Genomic DNA, 20,825 nt, shown 5'->3' with positions numbered 1-20,825 from the left:
GTTACAAAATTTTTATTTAATCATTTTTATTTAGGCTAATATTATTGAAGATTATTGTTTAGAGTTTCAAGTTAATCAATTACTTTTTTACTAATAAGAAAAATTATTGTTAATAATGTGAATAGTTCTCATAAAAAATATTAATTATGTATACGATAATGAACTCGTACCACGCACGTGATATCATACAAATATTTAGTAAAAAGTTTTGGGGAACAAATTTTCAGGAAAATTTATACCGATTGAGTTTCAATGAGCGACGGTATCGTATCGTCCATAGCATTGATTAGATGCCCGTAATGTAATCGAGGCTAGCCCCATAGGGCAGGCAGGGGCCCTCTTTCTCTTGGAAATGACCTTTCCCTTCCTTCCGAAGCTTTTTTACCAGCTGCTCCTTCCTCTCTCATTGCCTTGCAGAGGGGATTAATTAAGACGATGGATCGAGTAGTCCCCTTTCCTATATAACGGGGAGCCCCGCATTTTCAGAAACCAGCTCACACACACACTCTGTTTATCTCTCTCTATACGAAGAAGAAGAAGAAGAAGAAGAAGAAGGAGGAGGAGAAGAAGCAGCAGCTCATCTTTACTGACAACGTAACAATGCCTGCTCAGCGTGGAAGATCCTTCTACGTCCCTCGTCACCTCCGGCAACCCGACGGCACCTCCTTCTTCCCCGCCTCTACCGCCACATTTCCCCATTCCGACCTCCCTTCCTTCGTGTCACCTCATCCCCCTCTCAATATCCCTCCCAGAAGCAGACCCAGCCGTGCCCGTCGCGATGGCACTACTCCCGGCCCCCGGAGGCTGCCGTATGGCCAGATTGCCAGCCCGGAGCATGATCTAAACAACCAAGAGCCGCTCGATGAGCAAGGGGTATATATGGACTCTGTAACTAAGAGCTTCTCTCTCTCTCTCTCTCTCTGTGTCGTGTCGTAGTTCGATCTTTAGGTTTTGACAGAGACGATGACGACTCTAAGCGGCGCGTTTACGTCGTTGATGTCATGTTCAATCCGTCCTTGCGATGCCCCTTTTTGATGTGATGATACTGGAAATGTAAATGCTATTAAATGACATGACATGACATGACAGGCGGCGGATGCTGAAGGGTCTAAGAATGGCAGCGTCCTCATAAACCTCGAGGCGTACGAGGACGCCCCCGTGGAGGCCAGCGGTGCTGACATTCCGGCGCCGGCGAGCTCTTTTGACGAGATCGATCTGTTAGAGTCTATGAACAAGAACATCAGCCGCTGCAAGTACGAGAAGCCCACTCCCATACAGCGCCATGCCATTCCCATCGCCCTGGCGGGGCGGGACCTGATGGCCTGCGCTCAGACCGGGTCCGGTAAGACGGCGGCGTTCTGTCTGCCGATCATTTGTGGCATTCTGAGGAACGGAGTCAGTAATGGGAAAAAGCCTGCTTCGAGGATTGCATGTCCCACCGCGCTAGTGTTGTCGCCCACCCGAGAGCTGTCCTGTCAGGTAAATGGGTTCGTCAACGATGTGTATATATGAGCGATTTTTGCAGCTTAGTTGTCCTTAAACATGAAGACAATGGTTGGAATAGAACAAAGGTTCTTAGGATCTTACCCAGCAAAAAAAAAAAAAAAGGTTCTTAGGATCTTGAAACTGGAATCAGTGTGAAGATTATGTTAATGATCTTTCAGGTATTAGGGTATTGACTCTTGATGTTTGTGTTGAATCAGTGTGAAAAAAGGTTCTTAGGATCTTGAAACTGGAATTAGTGTGAAGATTATGTTAATGATCTTTCAGGTATTAGAGTCTTGACTCTTGACTCTTGATGGTTGTGTTGGATGTCAGATACATGACGAGGCTAAGAAGTTTGCGTATCAGACTGGGATAAAGATTGGGGTTGCTTATGGCGGTGCACCTTTTGGTCTTCAAGTATGTTGTATTATCACTGTTCTTTCATGAATGAGATGCCTCTCCAAGATTGTCCTTACAGCCCCATGATTGCTGGATGCATGATGAGTTATTTTGGTTTTATTTTATTTTTTCTTTTGGTTGAAAAGCTATGTGGTTGATGTGTGTTTTATCAGTCAGTGCAACACTGTAAGACAGCATTAGTGCTGCAGTTTCTTAGTAGAATGGAACTATTTACGTTCTTGTCTTGGACATTCTTGCTCTACATCCTGGACCTTGGAGGTCTTATCAATAGTCGTTGGCAGTGTTATTCTTAGTTAGGCAATTCCTTGTTTATTTTCATCCTTGTGTGCTCAACCAAAATATGTTTGAAGGTTTCTTGCTGAATTTACAGTATCTTCTGTAGGATGAGGTATACATATTTGCATGTACGGTTTTGGATGTTTATGATGATCAGTTGGCATGCCTTCTGGAAAGTCAAAATGCTGATCTAGCATTATTTATGCCTTTACAAATTATGTTTTGCAGGTTCGTAATCTAGAAAGAGGTGTTGATGTCTTAGTTGCTACGCCTGGGCGTTTAGTAGATATGGTAGAGAGAGAGAGAGTTTCACTGAGAATGATCAAGTACTTGGCCATAGATGAAGCAGATCGAATGTTGGATATGGGATTTGAGCCTCAAATCAGGCAGATTGTGGAACAAATGGATATGCCCCCTGCTGGTGCGAGGCAGACACTGCTATTCAGTGCAACCTTTCCAAACGATATACAGGTTTCCTTTACTCCTTTCTTTTTGGAGCGACTTATCTTGAAACCTGTGCTTGCTATTGTCGTTTTGGATGCGCCTAATATTTGCTCGCTCGATTTTGTTTTTCGACAACTATTTTTGACATTGCAGATGCTTGCATCAGATTTTCTTTCAAACTATATATTTCTGACAGTTGGGAGAGTTGGGTCAAGCACCGAGCTGATTGCTCAAAAGGTTGAATTTGTCGAAGAAAAGGATAAAAGGAGACGTCTAAAGGATCTTCTCCATGCCCGACAAGAAGACGGGCATCATGGGAAAGTAATGATTTATTTACTAGTCAGTTGCTATCTACTTGCTTGAAATATATTGATCCACTGTGTACTCTGCAGCGAGAATTGACCTTAGTATTTGTGGAGACGAAGAGAGGAGCAGATGTCCTAGAGAGCTGGTTGTTTCAAAACGGCTTCTCTGCCATAGCTATACATGGTGATAAAGTTCAAGTGGTAAGTCAGTCGCAAAGGACTTGCTTTTTCTCGTTTTCTTGTGTGATTGTATATATATATAAGACATGTTAAACTAATGCCATTCTTTCTGTATTTGTATTGAAGGAGAGGGAAAGAGCTTTGAGGTCCTTCAAAAGAGGAGCCACTCCAATAATGGTGGCAACTGATGTTGCTTCTCGAGGACTTGATATCCCTCATGTTGCCCACGTTGTAAACTTTGACCTTCCAAAATGTATCGATGACTATGTCCACAGAATCGGCCGGACCGGGCGGGCTGGTAAGTCAGGCCTAGCTACTGCATTCTTCAACAGCAAGAACGTTGCGCTAGCAAGAGCCCTCACAGATCTGATGAAGGAGACGAACCAGGAAGTTCCTTGTTGGCTGTCTGAGTGTGCTGAGCAATCTTTTGATGGCAATAACAGTAATGGAATGTCGAGGAACCACAGGGGCAACAAGTTTGGTGGCCACGATTTTAGAAGGGGTCCGAAGTTTGGGAACAAGAGAAATACCTTTCAGAGCAATTATGACTACTCAACTTCAATAGATGATTATAATCCTTCTTATGTGATTGACTCTAATGGTAATCCTGCAAATTGTGATTATGATATTGCCACTGCACAGGAGGAGGGTGCTTTCGGTGGTCAGTCATTTGGAAATGGGCTAGGTTATGGGTCGGTGGAGGTAAGTGGTTGGGACTAGGGTCGAGGAAAGATAAATGCTCTCACTGTTTCAGGCTTTTGTTGTTTTGAGGCTCGTGGGTGACTTGTGAGATATTGTCACAGTATGTTGATGTTTGTGGCGGGTGATTGGTGAAATCTGAGTATAGATAGGTTGAGGGGACGGAAGTAGAGTTACACTTTTATGTCTATTTGGATTGGAAATGCTTACTGTTTTCTAAACAGAAATTTCAATGATGTAACCGGTCCGATATCTCTGTCCGAACCTATTGATTTTTGTTTTGAACTGTCCCTTCATTTTTTGTAAAGTATCTTTTTTTTTTTAATGAATGTTTTAAATACAGTATCACTATTGTTGATATTGATAAGTATCTTATCTTATTCTAGAACTTCCATTTTGATGATCCAAAATTGTTAAAGCTTCTTTTTATATGGTATTATTGTGAAGGAATTTAATGGAAAGAATGCGTATGATCATCGCTAGGTGTTTGTTCGGGTTTATGGGAGAAACCCATGTACCTAATAGGTAAATAGAATAGAACGTCAGAGATGGACAATTCGATGCAAAATATTTGGTTGTGTTCCTTCCTAATAGGAAAACATAGATTAGATTAAAATAAAAATGATTTTAGGCTATAATCGATACTTGATTTTCAGTTTATGCATTTTTTTATCATAAAAAAATAATAGACTATTACTATCGCCCTCCACTTATTCATTAGCAACCGTTTTTGCCCTTGATATATTTTTGTCATCAATTAGCCCCAAACGTTGACATTCCGTCTAATATTTATACCATTCCGTTAATTTCTGTGACGAAAAATTCATGGACGACGTTATGTGATCCATCACTTTTCCGTCATAGAAGGGTATAAATGTTAGACGGAATGTTAACGTTTTGAGCTAATTGATGGCAAAAATATCAGAGACAAAAATAATTGCTAATAAATAAGTGAATGGTAACCGTGATAATCTACCTTTAAAAAAATGTATCATGGTCCAATGAGTCGTGAGAGACATGATCGATGGCTAGGAAAAGGAACAAGGCGGGCGAGGTAGGGTCCCGCGCAGATCAACGGTGGAGGGGGCAAGTGCTTGGCGTATACCAAGAAGCACCCGAACATTCGCGTGACTCGGTAGTCCATCTTCTCACCTTCACCATGACCCCATCTGGGGTAGCAGAATTGCCGGCCCTCTCTCTTTAGTGGGGCGTAGGCATTTTCCTCCTTTGGAAGAGAAGACCGACCCAAAACCCTCCCGTCCCCCGATCCCCGAGCCGTCTCTGTTCTCATCATCAGGCAAAGTCCGATTCTCTGATCTCCTCGAATCTCTCATCTTCATTTCCAATATATGGCCTTTCTTCGTAATCTTGAGCTGCTCTCGATCTGAATTGCTGATCGCCCGTTTCTGCTTTTTTAGGGTTTCTTATATCTTCGTTTTGAATCGGCTGTTTTGTTCCAGCTTCCATGGAAGGGAACAAAGATGATGCGATCAAGTGCCTCAAAATCGGGAAGGACGCCCTCGACGTCGGGGATCGGGCCCGTGCCCTGAAATTCCTCACCAAGGCTCGCCGTCTCGACCCTAGCTTGCCCGTCGACGATCTCCTCTCCAAACTTGATCAGGGACCCGGTGCTAAGCCTGAGGCGAATTCCAACCCCCCGCCGCCGTCGGATCAACCCTCTATCCGGCACCGTGCTCAATCGAACGGTCCATCTTCGTCTTCGTCCTCCTCGACGGCGTACACTGAGGAGCAGATCACGATTGTGAGGCAAATTAAGAAGAAGAAGGATTACTACGAGATATTGGGGCTGGAGAAGAGCTGCGCGGAGGAGGATGTGAAGAAGGCTTACAGGAAGCTGTCACTGAAGGTTCACCCCGATAAGAACAAGGCCCCCGGGGCAGAGGAAGCCTTCAAGGCTGTCTCTAGGGCTTTCCAGTGCCTGAGCAACAATGAGAGCCGTAAAAAATACGACCTTACTGGCTCAGAAGATCCCGTTTATGAGCAGCGTGCTGCGAGACGGGGCCCTGCACAAGGGTTCAATGGGTTTTATGAAGCTGATTTTGATGCGGATGAGATATTTAGGAACTTCTTCTTTGGGGGGATGCACCCTGCCACTACCCAATATCGAACATACTCTTTCGGGACGGGGATGGGGCAGAGGAATGGGGATAATGGGTCTGGTGGGTTCAATTTGAGGATGCTTATTCAGTTGCTCCCTGTGCTCTTGATTCTGCTGCTGAATTTCCTACCCTCTTCAGAGCCGGTTTATGCTTTGTCACGATCTTATCCTTATGAGTACAAGTTCACGACTCAAAAGGGGGTAAATTATTATGTCAAGTCCAGAAAGTTTGAGCAGGATTATCCCCCGGGTAGTATGGAGAGAGTGGGGCTCGAAGGGAAGATTGAGAGGGATTATGTCTCGATACTTGCACAGAATTGTAGGTACGAGATCCAGAGGCGGCAGTGGGGTTTTGTGACGGAAACTCCACACTGCGATATGTTGCGGCAGTTTGAGGCAGCAGCCTGACGAGATGAGATGAGGTCCAATTTTTAAATGCTTTTTATACAGGATAATGAATTTTTTTTTTTAATAATTGTTGTCAATGCGCTTTGTTTTGTTGAGACAGTGGAATTTTAAGCTTAGGGAGTGAAATACAACATTTATATCAACCGCCTGTTAACTTTTTTTGTATGTGGGCTGATAGTTGTTCCTTACACCATTCTGTGTTTGGATGGGAGGGGGAAATGGTACTGATTGCCAGAGGAATTAATTTTGTTTATGCACAACTAAGTTAGCGGAGGAAACATGAAAATTGAATATTCGTTTTTGGCATTTTCCTTGGGGATATTTCTGTGTTGCTGTCACAAATGAAAAATTTATTGTGCTAATTGTTTCCTAAATGCAACTTCTGAAAGTTATGTTCTGAGATCTATGGTTGGGATGTGCCTTCTTTGAGAGCCAATGGTTGATATATTTGTTATTTCTGTTAAATTTTGAGTGATCTTCAGCATGCTTGGACATCATATGATATTTGCTTATTGCTTGGACGAGTTTTCACATCAAGAGCGTATGGTTTAGTGTTAATCTGGATTGTGATACTTCCCAGCTTCTAATCAATTTCCAAAGTTTATGTGTGACATGTTTCATTTTGCATGATCATCTCATAATAGAACAGCTCTTATGGTCTCTCTTCCCTATCCATTGCAGGTTCCCTTATGAGTTCTAATCGTTCATTATTCTTCCCGATGAAGACCACTTGGGCTCCAACATGTGCAGGAGGGCAGTGATACTGATGTTTCTTACGGGATCTGGAACTTATCTTTAGCTCCTTTTAGCTTCTCACATGCGACAAGCTTGTGAAGATACATATATAAGCCTGTTCATTTCTAGAATTACTTGTGTCCAATTATAGCTCTTGATACCTAATGGAATTTGTGTGCAACGCCGGTGCATCCACAAACAATTTTAACTAGGAGGATACATTTGTTACTCTCTCCTTCTGATGGTTCCATGCCTGGTATTTATAGATATGCAATCGGGCTTCCTTACTTCCAATTGTGCTGTTGTTTGTTGATGTTTATGCTGCTGTAGCGTGGATGACATCCCTTAGATATTCTAAACTCAGCTTGCAGTCGATTTAACTCTTGAGCTATTGACTGGGAGCTTATGATTCCGCACTGTGGTTGTGAATCTGTGGAGCCCGCTAAAACTCATGGGGAAATGTCTTGCTCTGAGAGTGGAGCCTGCGGAAATAGTTATGGGTGCTAACTACATCATGCAGCAAATTCAAAACTTGGAACTCTGCTATGGATCTTGTGGTCTGTTTTCTTGTGTTATTGGTTATGGAGGAAAATGCTGTTCCACAGCAGATGTTAGTATGAGGGGTTGCAAGATGTCCAAAGAAATGTACCCCCAATATTACAAGCCAGGACCCGTGGGGAAACAGATATCTGCTGTCACCCAGCTTGAGAACTGAGAGCTTCATCTACGATATTTTGTTGTACTGAAAGGAAGTGCCACACTTACTATCACTGCTGTGAAGAAAATGATGCTAAATAACACCCTTGTTCCATACCTGTCATTGCTGCTGTGAGGAAAAGGATACTTAAAAGTAACACCCAGGTTCATAAGACTGCTAGCAAATCAGAAACCGATTACTCGAGCAGTATATAATGTCTACACAAGGACGCGATTGCACGAAGATACGATTTCAGTCCTTTTTTTAACCTTTCAGTCTCATAAGCTTTGGATATATAGTTCATTGTCAACAAGGAAAACGGATACAGTAGAAGCCAGAGCCAAAACGATAATAGTTGTGCTGAGGATTATAACATAGTAGATTGGTTCTTCCATCTTGGACTGGGCAGAGTCCGGCCCGTTAAGTGTTATGGCTGTAATGGTAACTCTGTCGTGCCTTATCAGCTCACAGCTCTTGGATGCAGTCTATCTTACATGCATAATTCATCATTGTAAGAAGCGATATTTCCACAAAGGTAAAGTCTCGCTCCAATTCAAGGTTGAAAATGACGAGAACAACATCCAAGTTGAGGAGAATTGGCCAAATCAGGTCTGAGTTTTATCAGATAGATGTCTAGCCAGAAAAATGAGAGAAAAAAAACAGAATGACAAACACGCAATGTCACACTAGCCCAACTCTTCAATCATTGTTGTGTCTTTAGCTTACACAAAACCCACAATCCTCATATAAATGTTAAAAAGGGACAAGGAAATCTATGGTAGCGAACTCAGTCCAAGCCTCCCGAGATGCCAGCCCTCAGGGAGTTGGGAGGCCCATCACACCGATAACCCTCTAGCACTTTTAAATCAATAGTTTCTCTATAGCATCCTGCATTTCAAAGACAAAAAATTTCACAATGACAGCCTTACTATGCACATTCACAGCAGAGCAAACAACGCAAGGCAAGGCAATAACATTACCTTGAGTTGCTGTATTTGGGATTTCAATTGGCTGGCCTCGTTTGTTGTCACGGAGCAAGCAATGACGGGTCTAGTTACCCCACATGCTCGTCCAAGTGCTTGCTTCGAAGGCACAAAGACATATGGCACATTCTAAAATTTGGGAAACCAAAGAGAGGCTAAAGTTAAAAACTTTTGGAAAGAACGAGATAGTACGAAGAAACGATAGGCAGCAAAAATCTGACAGAAATTACCAAAAGAGACAATCTGTGAGATCTGAACTAATGCAGGGTAATCATGAAGCAAAATTGCCAACCAAAATTGTAGCCAAGGATCCCTTTGTCAAGACTAAAATACAATCATAATGCCAAAGTTCGTAAAATCAGTGATTTCCTCCAACTCAGCCCTCACGATTCCATTACATATCTTCCTGCTAGCTCTCTCTACTTCCAAAACTGAAGCATGATGTTTAGTAAAGCTCATTCATTAAAATTTAGCCCTTTGCTTAATTAAAGTGATCCTACTTGCAATCATCATATTAACAACGTAAGCCACAATACTTCAAAATTCCAGTCACCCTAAGGCTCCATAACAAAGATAATTGTGTTTCTAAGAAACAAAGGCAACATTTTCCTGTCCTAATTCAATCCCCAAAAACCCGAACAAAAGCATGTAATGAGGTCTTATGGCACCCCAATGTAGGAAGTTCTAATACTGAACAGGCATCGGATTGAAAAAAAAAGAAAGTCTTTTCAACAAATACCTTGTCTTCAGCCAGTAAAGGCAGATGGAGCAGAATCTCGAGAGGCTCGGTGTCAGCAGCCATCACAATGAACTCCGAGATACCCCTGTTCAGGGTCTTTGTGGCTGAACATCGAACGGACAGAAGCATCAGAAACGACCATAGAAAATTCACTTACAGGACAGACACAGCCGACAAAGAAGTTAGAGAGAGGAAGGACAGGAACCCACCTTCATTAGCACCCTTCTTGAGCTGCTTGTAGTTCGCCGCTTGCTGGACAAGATCTAGAATCGTAATAGTAAGCTGCGCATCCGCAAGAGGGTACGCCTTGGGATTCACTGCTTCTCCCGTCTGCAAATCAAAGTCAAATCATGTAAGCGCTCTCAGTCAATACAGAACAAACGGACAGAAAAGAAACGAATTTTGAAAGAGAGCAAACAAAGAAGAGAAGTTAGCACCACCATTGTTTACTAGAGAGCTAGGGTTTTGCTAGGGTTTCTGCCGGATTGAACGAGACTAGAGAGGGAGAAGGGAGAGAATTTATATCGTGCTTACTAATTAGGTTTTTCGTTTCTTTTTTCCCTCGACTAGTTTCGTATATTATCATTGGGCTGCTGGCCCATTAAACTTTCGCGTTTTAGTAACCCTAAAAATTAGTTAGACATATATTATTGTTCAGTACAATATCATTAAAGTGGGCGTGCCGGAGTGGTTATCGGGCATGACTAGAAATCATGTGGGCTTTGCCCGCGCAGGTTCGAATCCTGCCGCTCACGTTAGGTATACATTATATATATATATTTTGGGGGCTTAGGCATACATTTTATGATTATATATATCTTTTTTTTTTGGGTTGTCGTATAATTCGTATTAGCTCATCCGTTGCACAGAATATGATTATCTTTTTTTTGTTTTTTAGCTTGTCATGTTACCTCATCCGGAATATGATGTGAAAATTTTTTCTGCTAATTCTATTATGTAAACCATGCATTATAAATTATTGAAAATATTACGGGCCGTTTGGATTCGGAGTTAAAGTCACGAAAACTTTAACTTTGATTTTAACTGAGGTAGAAGACAAAATGGGTTAATGACCGTTGTGGGCCCCATTTCATAAATCCCCTTGACTTTCAATTATCGTTTGGCAAACGAATGCTGCCCCCCCCCCCCCCCAAACCCCTTTTTCATCCGTGTTCTTCCCCTGCGATTTCCAATTAGTTGGCCCCCCATCCTCCTTCTTCCTCTGCTAGACATCTCAAGCTTAAGGAGTCGATTTCTATCATCTACCGTGCTTTTCCTCTACGACAAAGAGTAGCCCCTACACCGGTGAGACAGCGTCGTGTCGGAAGCGAAGCAATTCCAGGATTACGAACAAAGCCGGTCCCCTACCAGTGCGTTCTCTTCTTAAGAAGTGCCTCAGCTCACTTTGAACTTCCATATCGACATTCTAGGTAATTTCTCCGACCTATTTCATGTCCAATTTCAATTGTATCGTTGATTTGCGGGTTACGGTGTCGGTAATTTCAATACTGTTACTGAGTGGTCGTTGACTCCCTTCGTTTATTTTGTTAATTTCCGTTGGATTCTGATATGTATTGCATTTGTTTGGTGAATTTTTTGGACCAAATTAATGTAACTTTGTGTTTATGAGCTGCGTTGGTTGCTTAACAGCAACTGGGTTTCTGATATGTACATTAGCTGTTCGATGAAATGTATGTGAGAAAGCGTTCGATGAAATTGATCTGATCGATTGTTGCTGTGACTGACTGACTGATGCATTACAGAAATTCAGTGTTAATAATGTCCAAACACAAGACTGCGAAATTAATTTAGTAAGAATAATGCAATGTTTATGTTGTTCAGTGTCATGGATTGGATTGTCAATTTTGGTTGTGCTCCATACTAGCTTTTTTATTTGTTTTATTCTTTTTTTTCCGGGTCATCTGCGCCATACTAGCTTATGTATTCTTGCTAAGTATCATCGCCAATCTCAGTAACAATTAGCTAATTAACTTATAAAAAAAAACGCAATTAGCTAATTACTGAAATGGAATCCTCTTCCACTTGATTCTATCATTCCGTACCTCTTAAAGTTTTGACAACTTATGATATGCACCGCAAAAAGAAAAATTAAATACTTAGATAAATTTTGAATAACCAGCATATACACTTGTAAAATAGACAACAAAACATAGTCATCCCATTCATGTGGCCAAATCCACAAACCCCTCATGTTTGCATCCTAGGTTTTTTCTTGGGTCAATCTTTGCTGCATGGGCTGCATTAGGCGGGCTTTTTCATTCAGTGATTGCTATGCATATAGCTGTACGATATTAGTCTCTTCATTAATATGGAATCTTTTTTCCAAGTAATATTTTATATGTTTTACAGCAAATATTTACAAAAAATAGAAAATTACAAAAGCCCGCACAACGCGAGGACTACATAAATAGTTATTAGCTTGTATTTTGGAGTATTCCAATTTCAGTTCGCGTGTTGTATGAGCAGTATAGTCTGACCTGTGTTTCATAATGGTAGTTACGTGCGTGGCTTTGTAAGTTTTTGCTGCAGCATTTAGCATGAGATGGCCCCCAAGGGTGATGGAATACTTGAGTGGACAGATGCATTGGAGAGTGCTTTCATTGACGTGTTGCTCGAGAAGTTCACAAGGACGCATACTACATCTTGGAAAGGAAAGGATTGGCAACAAATGAATAAGGAGCTGGAAGAGCAATTTCCAGGCACCACTCTCGGCATCAAGAAGTTGCAGCAGAAGCTTCGAAGGCTGCGGACCCAATACACGCAGTTCACTGAGCTTGTTTCGCACACTGGTGTCGGTTGGGATGAGACAACCAACACGGTGAAGGCAAGTGCTCATGTGTGGGACAAATTTATTAAGGTATAGTAATAATAACCTGCCTTACTGATGATTTCCAATTTGTATGTTTTTACTGTAAGTCGTTACTGTGCAACTGTTCATTTTTATTTACATGCAGAAGAACAGTGGGTACAAGAGTTTCCAAGCAAAAGGCTTCAAGCATTACAACTCATTAAATGAGTTGTTCAGATCTAAGACAGCAACAGGTGCGTTACGAATGTCGTCTGCAGAACCACCAAAGAGCCCAGAAACTTATGCACGCATGGAAGAAGAATTCCTAGCAGCAGCGGCAAATCGGGGAAAAGAACCAGTCAATCTTGAAGAGGGCTCCGGCGATAGTGATGACCCGGTCCATGAGGTTGCCGAACCTGTTGTTACAGCGTCCCGTCGGCAAGTGCGTAGAAGGAGTTCCAACGCTGACTCCCGATTGCAAGAGTGCCTCGACATGTTGAAGTGCAATATGAGCAGGAGGGAGAAGGAGAGAATTTGTACCCCTCCGACATCGAAGAGAAGTAAATCTGTGACGAGCCCTCCAAAACCAGCTCCGGGTTCTATCGAAGAGTCGATGGCTGTACTGAATGTTTTGCGTCCACAACTGTCCATTGAAGAGTACCTCGTGGCCAGTGATTGTCTAGCAAAGGATGAGCAGACAAGGCGTATGTTCATGTGCTTGCTCGATGATACAAGGCTTCCATGGGTTCGTCGCCTTGTTGCCCCTTGAGTGGGCATGATGCATCCTCAACTCTATCGTAATTTCGTATCGTTTAAATGCTATGACATTAAATAAACACTTCCCTTTTATATTTGTTGTGTGTGCAAGTACGTTGCTTTGATTGTTTACCTTGGTTATATGTGAATGCTGTGCTATTTGTCTATTTTGTTTGTGCATAATTTCTTGCATTCGTATACAGTGGTTGAAACTTGATTCGTTTCACCGTAAAAATCCAACTTACGTAGTTGATGCCATTTTGTTTCTCACTATAGTCTGCTGAGCAAAAAGGAAGGCACGATGCCAAGACATGGTAATTCACGACGAAATGAAACTCAACCAAGTGATGAAGAAGATTACGACAATGAGCTTATGTGGATTTATCTTGCGCTTGAGAATGCAGCGGCCGAACAACATGTCCCGCGCAACATTCCTTGTAGAACCTCAACGCTACAAGGTAGACATTACATAGAGGAAGTTCTTGCCAATGACACAAGGTGTTTCGAGAATTTCAGGATGCACCCTCACGTATTTCATAACTTGTGCGATACGTTAAGGGCAAACTGTGGAATCAGAAATACCAGGAAAGGTACAACCGTCGAGGAAATGGTCGGCATGTTCTTAATGGTTGTTGGACATAGTACGCGATTGTCTGTGGTTGCCGAACGCTTTCAGCATTCTAAGGAGACGGTGTCACGGCTCATCAAGGTAATAGTTAGAGGAATTCATTCATTGTCACCAACATACATAAGACGGAGGAACGTTGACGTGCAGCCTGAAATTCAGAGATGCCGAAAATGGTACCCATTCTTTAAGGTATGAGCAGTAGAATGAGATATTAATTTGGCAGTTAAGTTTTCCAATTAATTTGTAATTCGTATTCTTTCCATTATTCTCGTAGAATTGCATTGGAGCAATCGATGGAACACACGTGTCGGCTACTGTTCCTTCATCGGTGAGAGGCGCGTATCGCGATCGAAATAACGAGATTACGCAAAATGTTCTCGCCGCTTGTTCGCATGACATGATGTTCACACATGTCGTGACTGGATGGGAGGGTTCGGCTCATGACTCGAGAATTTTGTCCGATTCCGCTACATTGCAAACATTCCCCGCTCCATGTGGTGGTAAGTTCTTACTCATATCGCATGTTTTGTTGTCAATCGCGTATGTATTTCCATAATTACATTTTACAACTCTTATATATTAGATCAATATTTATAATATTACAGAACAATATTATGTTGTTGATGCTGGATACCCCAATATTCCCGGTTATATGGCTCCTTACAAAGGGCAGAGGTACCATCGCAGTGACTTTAATGACGACACACCACCAACGACGGAGAAAGAGTTATTCAATCAGCGGCACGCATCCGTTCGTAATGTTATCGAGCGGTGTTTTGGGGTGCTGAAGAGCAGATTTGCCATACTGCGGTCAATGCCAAATTACGGCCCGGTTTGCCAAGGACAAATTACTCTTGCATGCTTCGTATTGCATAATTTCATTCGGCTTAATAATTATCACGACAGATTATTCGCAGAGCATGGAAATGCATGGCAATATTACGATGAATTCCGAAATCCTCCTCATCTAATTGGAGATCGGGTTGACGTAAACATGAGAAGCAGGGAAATGGATGCACTACGTAACCGTATTGCAGATGCAATATGGCAAGCGGAAACAAGATGAAGTCGGTAATAAATAAAATGAATGGATGTAGTAGATAATTGTGTATAATGAGATTGTGTGTTTGAATAAGATATGGGCCCCACCAGTTTGACTTTTTAAATGTGTATTTTGTTGTGTAGTGTAGAGTTAAAGTTAAAGTTAAAATCATGGTGATTTTAACTCGCTAACCAAACGGGCCCTTAATTTACAATCAATAAAAATATACTATTAAATATATAAGACTAATAGTAATTTAATTTCACAAATAAAATAAAGAAAACAAATTATATAATAAAAAGAGAACTCAATATAACTGTCGAATCTTGTCACTCAGGTTTCAAATCCTTTTTTTTTTCTCATACTAAATCACCCTTTTTTTACTTTCTTTTTTTCTAAGCCACCTCTTAAACCTAGAGGCATACATTGTATGATTATTTATATCTTTTTTTTTTTGCTTGTAGTGTAGCCCACACGTTGCACGGAATATGATGTGAAATTTTTTATGCTAATTTTATTTATAAAATATGTATTATAAATTATTTAAAATATTAATTTACAATCAATAACAATGTACTATTAGATATATAAGACTAATAGTAATTTAATTTCACAAATAAAATAAGGAAAACCGAATTATATAGAAAAAGAGAACTCAATATAAGTCTTGAAAAATTCAATATTATCAAAATTATGCATAAAAAATTTAAAAAAATTCCAATCACAACATGATGAATTTTTATTTTGAACGTTGTCAAAATTCATGTAGTGTTATATTTTGTCTTATTTAACCACATGCATAAAATTAGAGAACGAAAAAATTATGCAAAAGTTTATATGTGAGAAAAAGTAAAAAAATTGAACTTATTTTCATAAGTCTAATTATAGAAGTACTAAATTAAACTCGCATGACGTACAAAAAATTAAAGAACTCTAATGATAGTAATATCTTTTAGAGGCAAATTGGTCACAATTTATGTGATTCCTCCCCTATATATTACATCTCATCATGCATAATATAATATAGATAACACATCATATCTATAATCTATCTATCTATATCTATTAAAAAAAATATAGATCCGATTTGCTTTTTGAAAATCAAATATATAACTCGTCATATCTACAATAATACTATCTAATTTTATTTTATTTTGAAAACCTAATTAAAAAAAACTATTAGCTTATATGATTGTTTTATCTAAATCTTATCATAAAATATTTATAATTTAAAAAATGAAAAAATGACCTATCTCATAAATCTATATCGTATGTTTTAATAAAAATAAATAATTCATCTTTTTGGAAAAGCTCAAAACCCTGAGAAAATAACGATCAGTCCCACAAATAATATTTATATCTTTTTAAAATTTTAAAATTAAAATTAAAATTTATTTTTTGAAAAAGCTAAAACTTTGAGAAAATAAAGAATGGTTCCAAAAATATATCCATATATATTAATTAAAAAACTAAAACTTTGTTTGTTTTGAAAGAACTCAAAAAATTGAGAAAATTCAACTCAGCAACTGAAGTTCTGAGGTCAACTGATTGGACCCACTATATTCTACCTTTCATATATATAATGAAAGTATATATATATATATATAGAGGCAAGTATGTATATATATATATATATATATGTGTGTGTGTTCTTACTTTCATTGCTTCTCCCATCTACAAATCAACTACAGGTTCGTCCAGACAAATCGATATATTATAAATGAATTTTGAAAGAAAGCAAACAAAGGGAGAGAAGCTGGGATCACCATTGTTGTTAGGGAGCACATGGAACTGGGGGTTTTTCGAGTGGAATGAAAGAGGGAGAAGTGAGACATACACAATTTAAATCACTCTAATTATTATTGGGCTTGCCCATGCCCATGAAACTTCCGTGTAATGACTATTTTTTAGTAAATTATAAGTACTAAGAGTTCAAAAATATATCATTGAAGTGGGCGTGCTGGAGTGGTCATCGGGCATGATTAGAAATCATGTGGGCTCTACTCGCGCAGGTTCGTATCTTGCCCTTACATTTTATGATTATTTATATCATTTTTATTTCTCATACAAAATCACTTCATTCATTTTATGATTATTTATATCATTTTTATTTCTCATATAAAATCACCTTTCTATTTTTTATTTTTTTTCAGTCGAATCGGGAGTTGGGGTGGGGGCACTCCCACCTACCAGCACACTCTTAACGTCGTCGGCGGCAATTTCTAAGACAACCAGCGACCATAATAGGGGATGGGGCACCCCCACTCATGATTGGAGATCTCACTTTAACAGAGACCTCTGTTACTCCCCCCCCCCCCCAAAATAGTTTAATTTTTAAAATAAGTATGTTATTTTTAAGTATATTTTCCAATTTTTTAAATGTTTCATTATTTTTTTTCTTCTTTTATTTTAATTTTATAAACATTTATATTTCTTTACCTATCCCTCTTTTTTTTTTTCTAAATTTACTTTAATTTATTTTAATTTTATTTTTATTAAATTTAATTTTTGAAATGATTTTTATTTATGTTTTGATTATAGTATTTTAAGTTAATTTATTTATATTTTATTTGAATTTTATAAACATTTTATTTATTGAATTATTTTTAATTTGATTGTTAAAATAATTTCATGTTTATTTATTTTTTTATTTTAATAATAATTTTTTTATTATTGTTTGAATATTTAATTTTTATTTTTATTTGTAATTTAATTTAATTTATTTAAAATTTATAAATCGTCACGTAAGAGCCACATCATCATGACATGATATGTCAAAAACCGCGTCGGCACAAAATTAACGGCGCTAGTATAAAATCAACATAATGTACCCGATCGTTACAATTTCTTTATTGTTTGTTGAATTATTTATGTTCCATTCGCGTTTTTTACTCTTATAATTTTTTTTTTCATTTTTTGTTGGAATTATTATTTATGTCCCATCTTTGTACAACAGGGTTATGAAAATCGACCGGCCGAATTGTATGTGCTAATAATCGGCATTTAGCAAATAAGCCTGTCCCTCACATCATAAGCGATAGTCAACCTTCAGAATTTTTTATCCAAGCCAATTTCTACTGTATTCATGTATGCATTCCTGCTAATTGGTTCACAAATGCTGTTCTGCTCACGCCTTCTTTGCTCACTAGTTCCTGCAATTTCTCATTTAATGTTACATTTACAAGCACCTCAACGAACCGATATCATAGCCGGGGTGGAAAAAGAATATCCTATGGTTACGTGAATGGACATCTATGACCACGCATTACAGCGAGGCCAAGCTTTCCTCCCTCGTCGAGCTTATATTGCAGCTGTCCTCTCCATCATCCTTCTCTCTTAAGAATTGCATTTCTAATCCTAAACAATGTGCCATGCTAAAGATATCATCGGATTGAGGGTGGGACATGTCTCCGGAGGAGAAACCGTGCAAGCTCAATGAACCATCATCCACCCAGCTGAACCCAATCTCCTTCACCACTCCCCTCTCCCTCATCCCCTTCCTTATCTCTGCAACCTTCTCCCAGTGCCCCTTCTCGGCGTACAAGTTCGACATCAGAACATACGAACCTGATTCCATTGGCTCAATCTCCATCAGCGCGTCCACTACCCTCTCAGCCATCTCCATGTTCCCGTGCACCCTGCAGGCGCCTAGCAGACTCTGCAGGGCCGAGAGTCTTGGACCTCCTGGGGTTTGACCCAGAAGCTCCTCTGCCTCATTGAGCTGCCCTGCTCGACCCAGCATGTCCACCATGCAAGAGTAGTGCTCGTGCGACGGTTCGATTGAGTGGTCTCTGATCATTGACTTGAAGACCTCACGCCCTACATCAACCATCCCCTTTCTACCACAGGCAGTTAACACGGAAAGGTAAGTGATCAAGTCGGGTTTCACTCCTTCTTCTTCCATCTCCTTAAATAACTCCATCGCTGAGTCGTAGTCCCCATGCCTTGCGTGAGCAGAAATTATGGCAGTCCAAGCAAACTGGCTCCTTCGAGAAGTCTGACTGAACACGCTGAGAGACTCAGAGATGCTCCCACGCTTTGCGTACATATCAAGAAGAGAGCCTGAGACAATCGAATTGGAGTCCAGGCCGAGTTTTATTATATGAGAATGGCACCTTTGACCTTGCCTGAGTGAAATACTCTCAGCAGAGCCTATTGCACTCAACGCACTCCCAAATGTGTATGGGTTCGGCTGAAATGATTCCATTATGGCGGAGAAATACATCTCCAAAGCTTCTTGACACATTCCATTCTGAGCATACCCAGATATTAAAGCATTCCAAGATATGATCTCTCTGCTGGGAGCCTCTTCAAAAACCCTCTTAGCACTCTCCATCTCTTCAAACTTCGCATACATGGTTATGAGGCAATTTGAAACATTCAATTCCGAAGTAAAACCGGTTCTTATGCAATACCCATGAACCATCCGACCTTCCGGTACCAAATTTCTGCTTGTGATGGAGTGGAGAAGCCCAACAAATGTAACATCATTCGGGCAAATTCCTTCCCATCTCATGCTGTTAAAAAGAGAGACAGCTTCCCTCTCGTCCGCAGAAATCATCGTAGTCCAAGAGATGACATTCCGCTCCAACATGTTCTTGAAGACTAGCTTCACATCTTCAGTTGCCTGTGCCTTCGAATATATGGCCATCAAGATATTACAGACAGAGGTGTGCTTCCCCTGCCCTATTTTCACAGACAAGCCATGGATCTGCCTCCCCAGCTCGAAATTTCCTTCTTGACTGCAGGCTGAGACAGCACCGGTCAATGACACGTGATCGGGTCTCATACCCTCCCTCAACATTCTGATCAATAGTCGAATAGACTCTGAGCCATAATTTCCTTCTTGGGTGTATCCCGAAATCATTGCACCCCAGGAAACTAAATCATGAGTCGGCATTTCATCAAACACTTTCCTGCCATCAACTAGCAATCCCTGCCTCGCGTATAATGTTATGAGTGCGTTCGCCACGAACACTTCACAATCTAATCCACATTTCATCGCAGGGCAATGCAGCTGCAACCCAAAAAGGAACCCCTCAAGATCCAAACAATAGGAAAGCAGTTTCGTGTAAGTCACTGCATCAAAGGAAACGCCTTTACGGTTCATTGCAAGAGCAACAGCAAAAGCAGATTCACTGTCCCTTGATCCAGAAAGCACAGTGTTCCAAGAAACAACATCAGGATCATCGATATTCTCGAAAATGTTTAAAGCACTATCCAAGGTTCCAGCTTTAAAGTACAGATTCATCAGGGAGTTGGAAACCGTGGTGAACGAGACAAACCCTGAAGAGATAGCGAACCCGTGCAGCTGGCAGCCGAGTCCGAGGTCTCCATTGCACGCCTTGAGGGCGACCGCAACCGTGGCTTCATCAACGTTGCCGGAGAAACCCAGCTGGAGTTGCCCCCTGAAGATGTCGAGAGATCGACCAGGGCGGTTCTTGTGGATGTGCTCGAGCATGGAACGGTTAACGGACAGGATGTTAGAGGGAAAACTTCGGTCGAACAGTTGGTTTGCATGTTTGCTCGAGTGGAAGTTCTTAATATCAATGGGCGGTTGATGTGTTGTTCTGAGGAGGGCTCTGACGCTTGGCCGGCGGGCAATCATGAACAGACGGAAAGCACCCTTTTGGCGGGGTTGAGCGAGCAAAGAAAGATGGTGAAATCAAAGGAAAGAGCTTCGACTTGGGACTTGGAGGTAAAGCAAGGACTGAGTTAGTAAGTACTTCCTTCTTGCTGGGGCAGGGAAGGGCTGGCTCCATCATCATTAAAATGGGCATGGCATCCGCCCATGCGGCCCAATAACAGGTGGACATGACAATGGCTGGAGGGATTTATTGAGTTTGGATCTGACATTACAGAATCTTTTCAAGATGAATCATCGATCGATCTCTGCTATGATTAACAAGTACCTCGTATTCAGTCCTTAGCTAGCTCATAGTGTTTAGGCATTTTTTTTTGGCAAAGTTGATACCAGCACGGTCTAATTCGATGCTGTTCCTTCCATGGCGACTTTATAATAGCGAAATGATCCATCTTTAAGATGCAAATGCAAGAAAATACTGGTAGGTACTTTAACAGTAACATAAAAAGCAATCCA

At 40.6% G+C, this 20,825-nt stretch overlaps 5 protein-coding genes and 1 non-coding gene across 10 annotated transcripts; 4 read left to right on the top strand and 2 right to left on the bottom strand.

Moving 5' to 3' along the window:
* The first annotated feature begins 344 nt into the window (after positions 1–344).
* On the top strand, positions 345–4,169 carry LOC116197767 (DEAD-box ATP-dependent RNA helicase 52C-like). The gene is made up of 7 exons (XM_031528004.1): positions 345–873; positions 1,090–1,479; positions 1,819–1,902; positions 2,410–2,652; positions 2,779–2,946; positions 3,018–3,131; positions 3,237–4,169. The coding sequence occupies exons 1-7, from the start codon at positions 601–603 to the stop codon at positions 3,828–3,830; spliced, it is 1,866 nt and encodes a 621-aa protein (XP_031383864.1). The 5' UTR covers positions 345–600; the 3' UTR covers positions 3,831–4,169.
* A 784-nt stretch (positions 4,170–4,953) lies between these two features.
* On the top strand, positions 4,954–7,365 carry LOC116197768 (chaperone protein dnaJ 49-like). Of its 4 annotated transcripts, none has more exons than XM_031528005.1 (3): positions 4,954–5,106; positions 5,270–6,350; positions 7,018–7,365. In XM_031528005.1, exon 2 carries the CDS (start codon positions 5,275–5,277, stop codon positions 6,334–6,336), a length of 1,062 nt encoding a protein of 353 aa, XP_031383865.1. In that variant the 5' UTR covers positions 4,954–5,106; positions 5,270–5,274; the 3' UTR covers positions 6,337–6,350; positions 7,018–7,365. The 4 variants fall into 4 exon arrangements, with proteins under 4 accessions (XP_031383865.1, XP_031383866.1, XP_031383868.1 ...); XM_031528006.1 differs by having other exon boundaries at positions 4,956–5,106; positions 5,228–6,350; XM_031528008.1 differs by having other exon boundaries at positions 4,957–5,111.
* Positions 7,366–8,292: 927 nt separating this feature from the next.
* Positions 8,293–10,060, bottom strand: LOC116197771 (NHP2-like protein 1). Its single transcript, XM_031528011.1, has 5 exons — positions 9,931–10,060; positions 9,700–9,820; positions 9,491–9,594; positions 8,749–8,880; positions 8,293–8,656 (listed from the first exon to the last, which is right to left on the bottom strand). The coding sequence occupies exons 1-5, from the start codon at positions 9,931–9,933 to the stop codon at positions 8,630–8,632; spliced, it is 387 nt and encodes a 128-aa protein (XP_031383871.1). The 5' UTR covers positions 9,934–10,060; the 3' UTR covers positions 8,293–8,629.
* A 103-nt stretch (positions 10,061–10,163) lies between these two features.
* TRNAS-AGA lies at positions 10,164–10,245 on the top strand. Its single transcript has one exon. It is a non-coding gene; the product is annotated as a tRNA-Ser (tRNA).
* Positions 10,246–10,620: 375 nt separating this feature from the next.
* LOC116197769 lies at positions 10,621–13,238 on the top strand. 2 transcript variants are annotated; one of them, XM_031528009.1, is made up of 3 exons: positions 10,621–10,920; positions 12,041–12,368; positions 12,466–13,238. In XM_031528009.1, exons 2-3 carry the CDS (start codon positions 12,054–12,056, stop codon positions 13,066–13,068), a joined length of 918 nt encoding a protein of 305 aa, XP_031383869.1. In that variant the 5' UTR covers positions 10,621–10,920; positions 12,041–12,053; the 3' UTR covers positions 13,069–13,238. The 2 variants fall into 2 exon arrangements, with proteins under 2 accessions (XP_031383869.1, XP_031383870.1); XM_031528010.1 differs by having other exon boundaries at positions 12,029–12,368.
* A 4,591-nt stretch (positions 13,239–17,829) lies between these two features.
* Positions 17,830–20,782, bottom strand: LOC116196681 (pentatricopeptide repeat-containing protein At4g32430, mitochondrial). Its single transcript, XM_031526538.1, has one exon. The coding sequence runs from the start codon at positions 20,331–20,333 to the stop codon at positions 17,991–17,993; it is 2,343 nt and encodes a 780-aa protein (XP_031382398.1). The 5' UTR covers positions 20,334–20,782; the 3' UTR covers positions 17,830–17,990.
* Positions 20,783–20,825: the final 43 nt, after the last annotated feature.

Source organism: Punica granatum, chromosome 2, assembly GCF_007655135.1.
Source record: "Punica granatum isolate Tunisia-2019 chromosome 2, ASM765513v2, whole genome shotgun sequence".
Classification (NCBI taxonomy): domain Eukaryota; kingdom Viridiplantae; phylum Streptophyta; class Magnoliopsida; order Myrtales; family Lythraceae; genus Punica; species Punica granatum.
The sequence above is the reverse complement of the archived record's forward strand: the minus strand, read 5'-3'. Positions and strand labels throughout refer to the sequence as shown.

Excerpts from the sequence above, each read along its gene's own strand:
- LOC116197767 (XM_031528004.1), top strand. The coding sequence starts at position 601 with ATGCCTGCTCAGCGTGGAAGATCCTTCTACGTCCCTCGTCACCTCCGG. Across the intron at positions 874-1,089 it reads AGCCGCTCGATGAGCAAGGG|GCGGCGGATGCTGAAGGGTC; the intron begins GTATATATGGAC and ends ATGACATGACAG. Across the intron at positions 3,132-3,236 it reads ATGGTGATAAAGTTCAAGTG|GAGAGGGAAAGAGCTTTGAG; the intron begins GTAAGTCAGTCG and ends TTTGTATTGAAG.
- LOC116197768 (XM_031528005.1), top strand. The coding sequence starts at position 5,275 with ATGGAAGGGAACAAAGATGATGCGATCAAGTGCCTCAAAATCGGGAAG.
- LOC116197771 (XM_031528011.1), bottom strand. Across the intron at positions 9,595-9,699 it reads CAAGAAGGGTGCTAATGAAG|CCACAAAGACCCTGAACAGG; the intron begins GTGGGTTCCTGT and ends TTCGATGTTCAG. Across the intron at positions 8,657-8,748 it reads CCCAAATACAGCAACTCAAG|GATGCTATAGAGAAACTATT; the intron begins GTAATGTTATTG and ends TTTGAAATGCAG.
- LOC116197769 (XM_031528009.1), top strand. The coding sequence starts at position 12,054 with ATGGCCCCCAAGGGTGATGGAATACTTGAGTGGACAGATGCATTGGAG. Across the intron at positions 12,369-12,465 it reads TGTGGGACAAATTTATTAAG|AAGAACAGTGGGTACAAGAG; the intron begins GTATAGTAATAA and ends ATTTACATGCAG.
- LOC116196681 (XM_031526538.1), bottom strand. The coding sequence starts at position 20,333 with ATGATTGCCCGCCGGCCAAGCGTCAGAGCCCTCCTCAGAACAACACAT.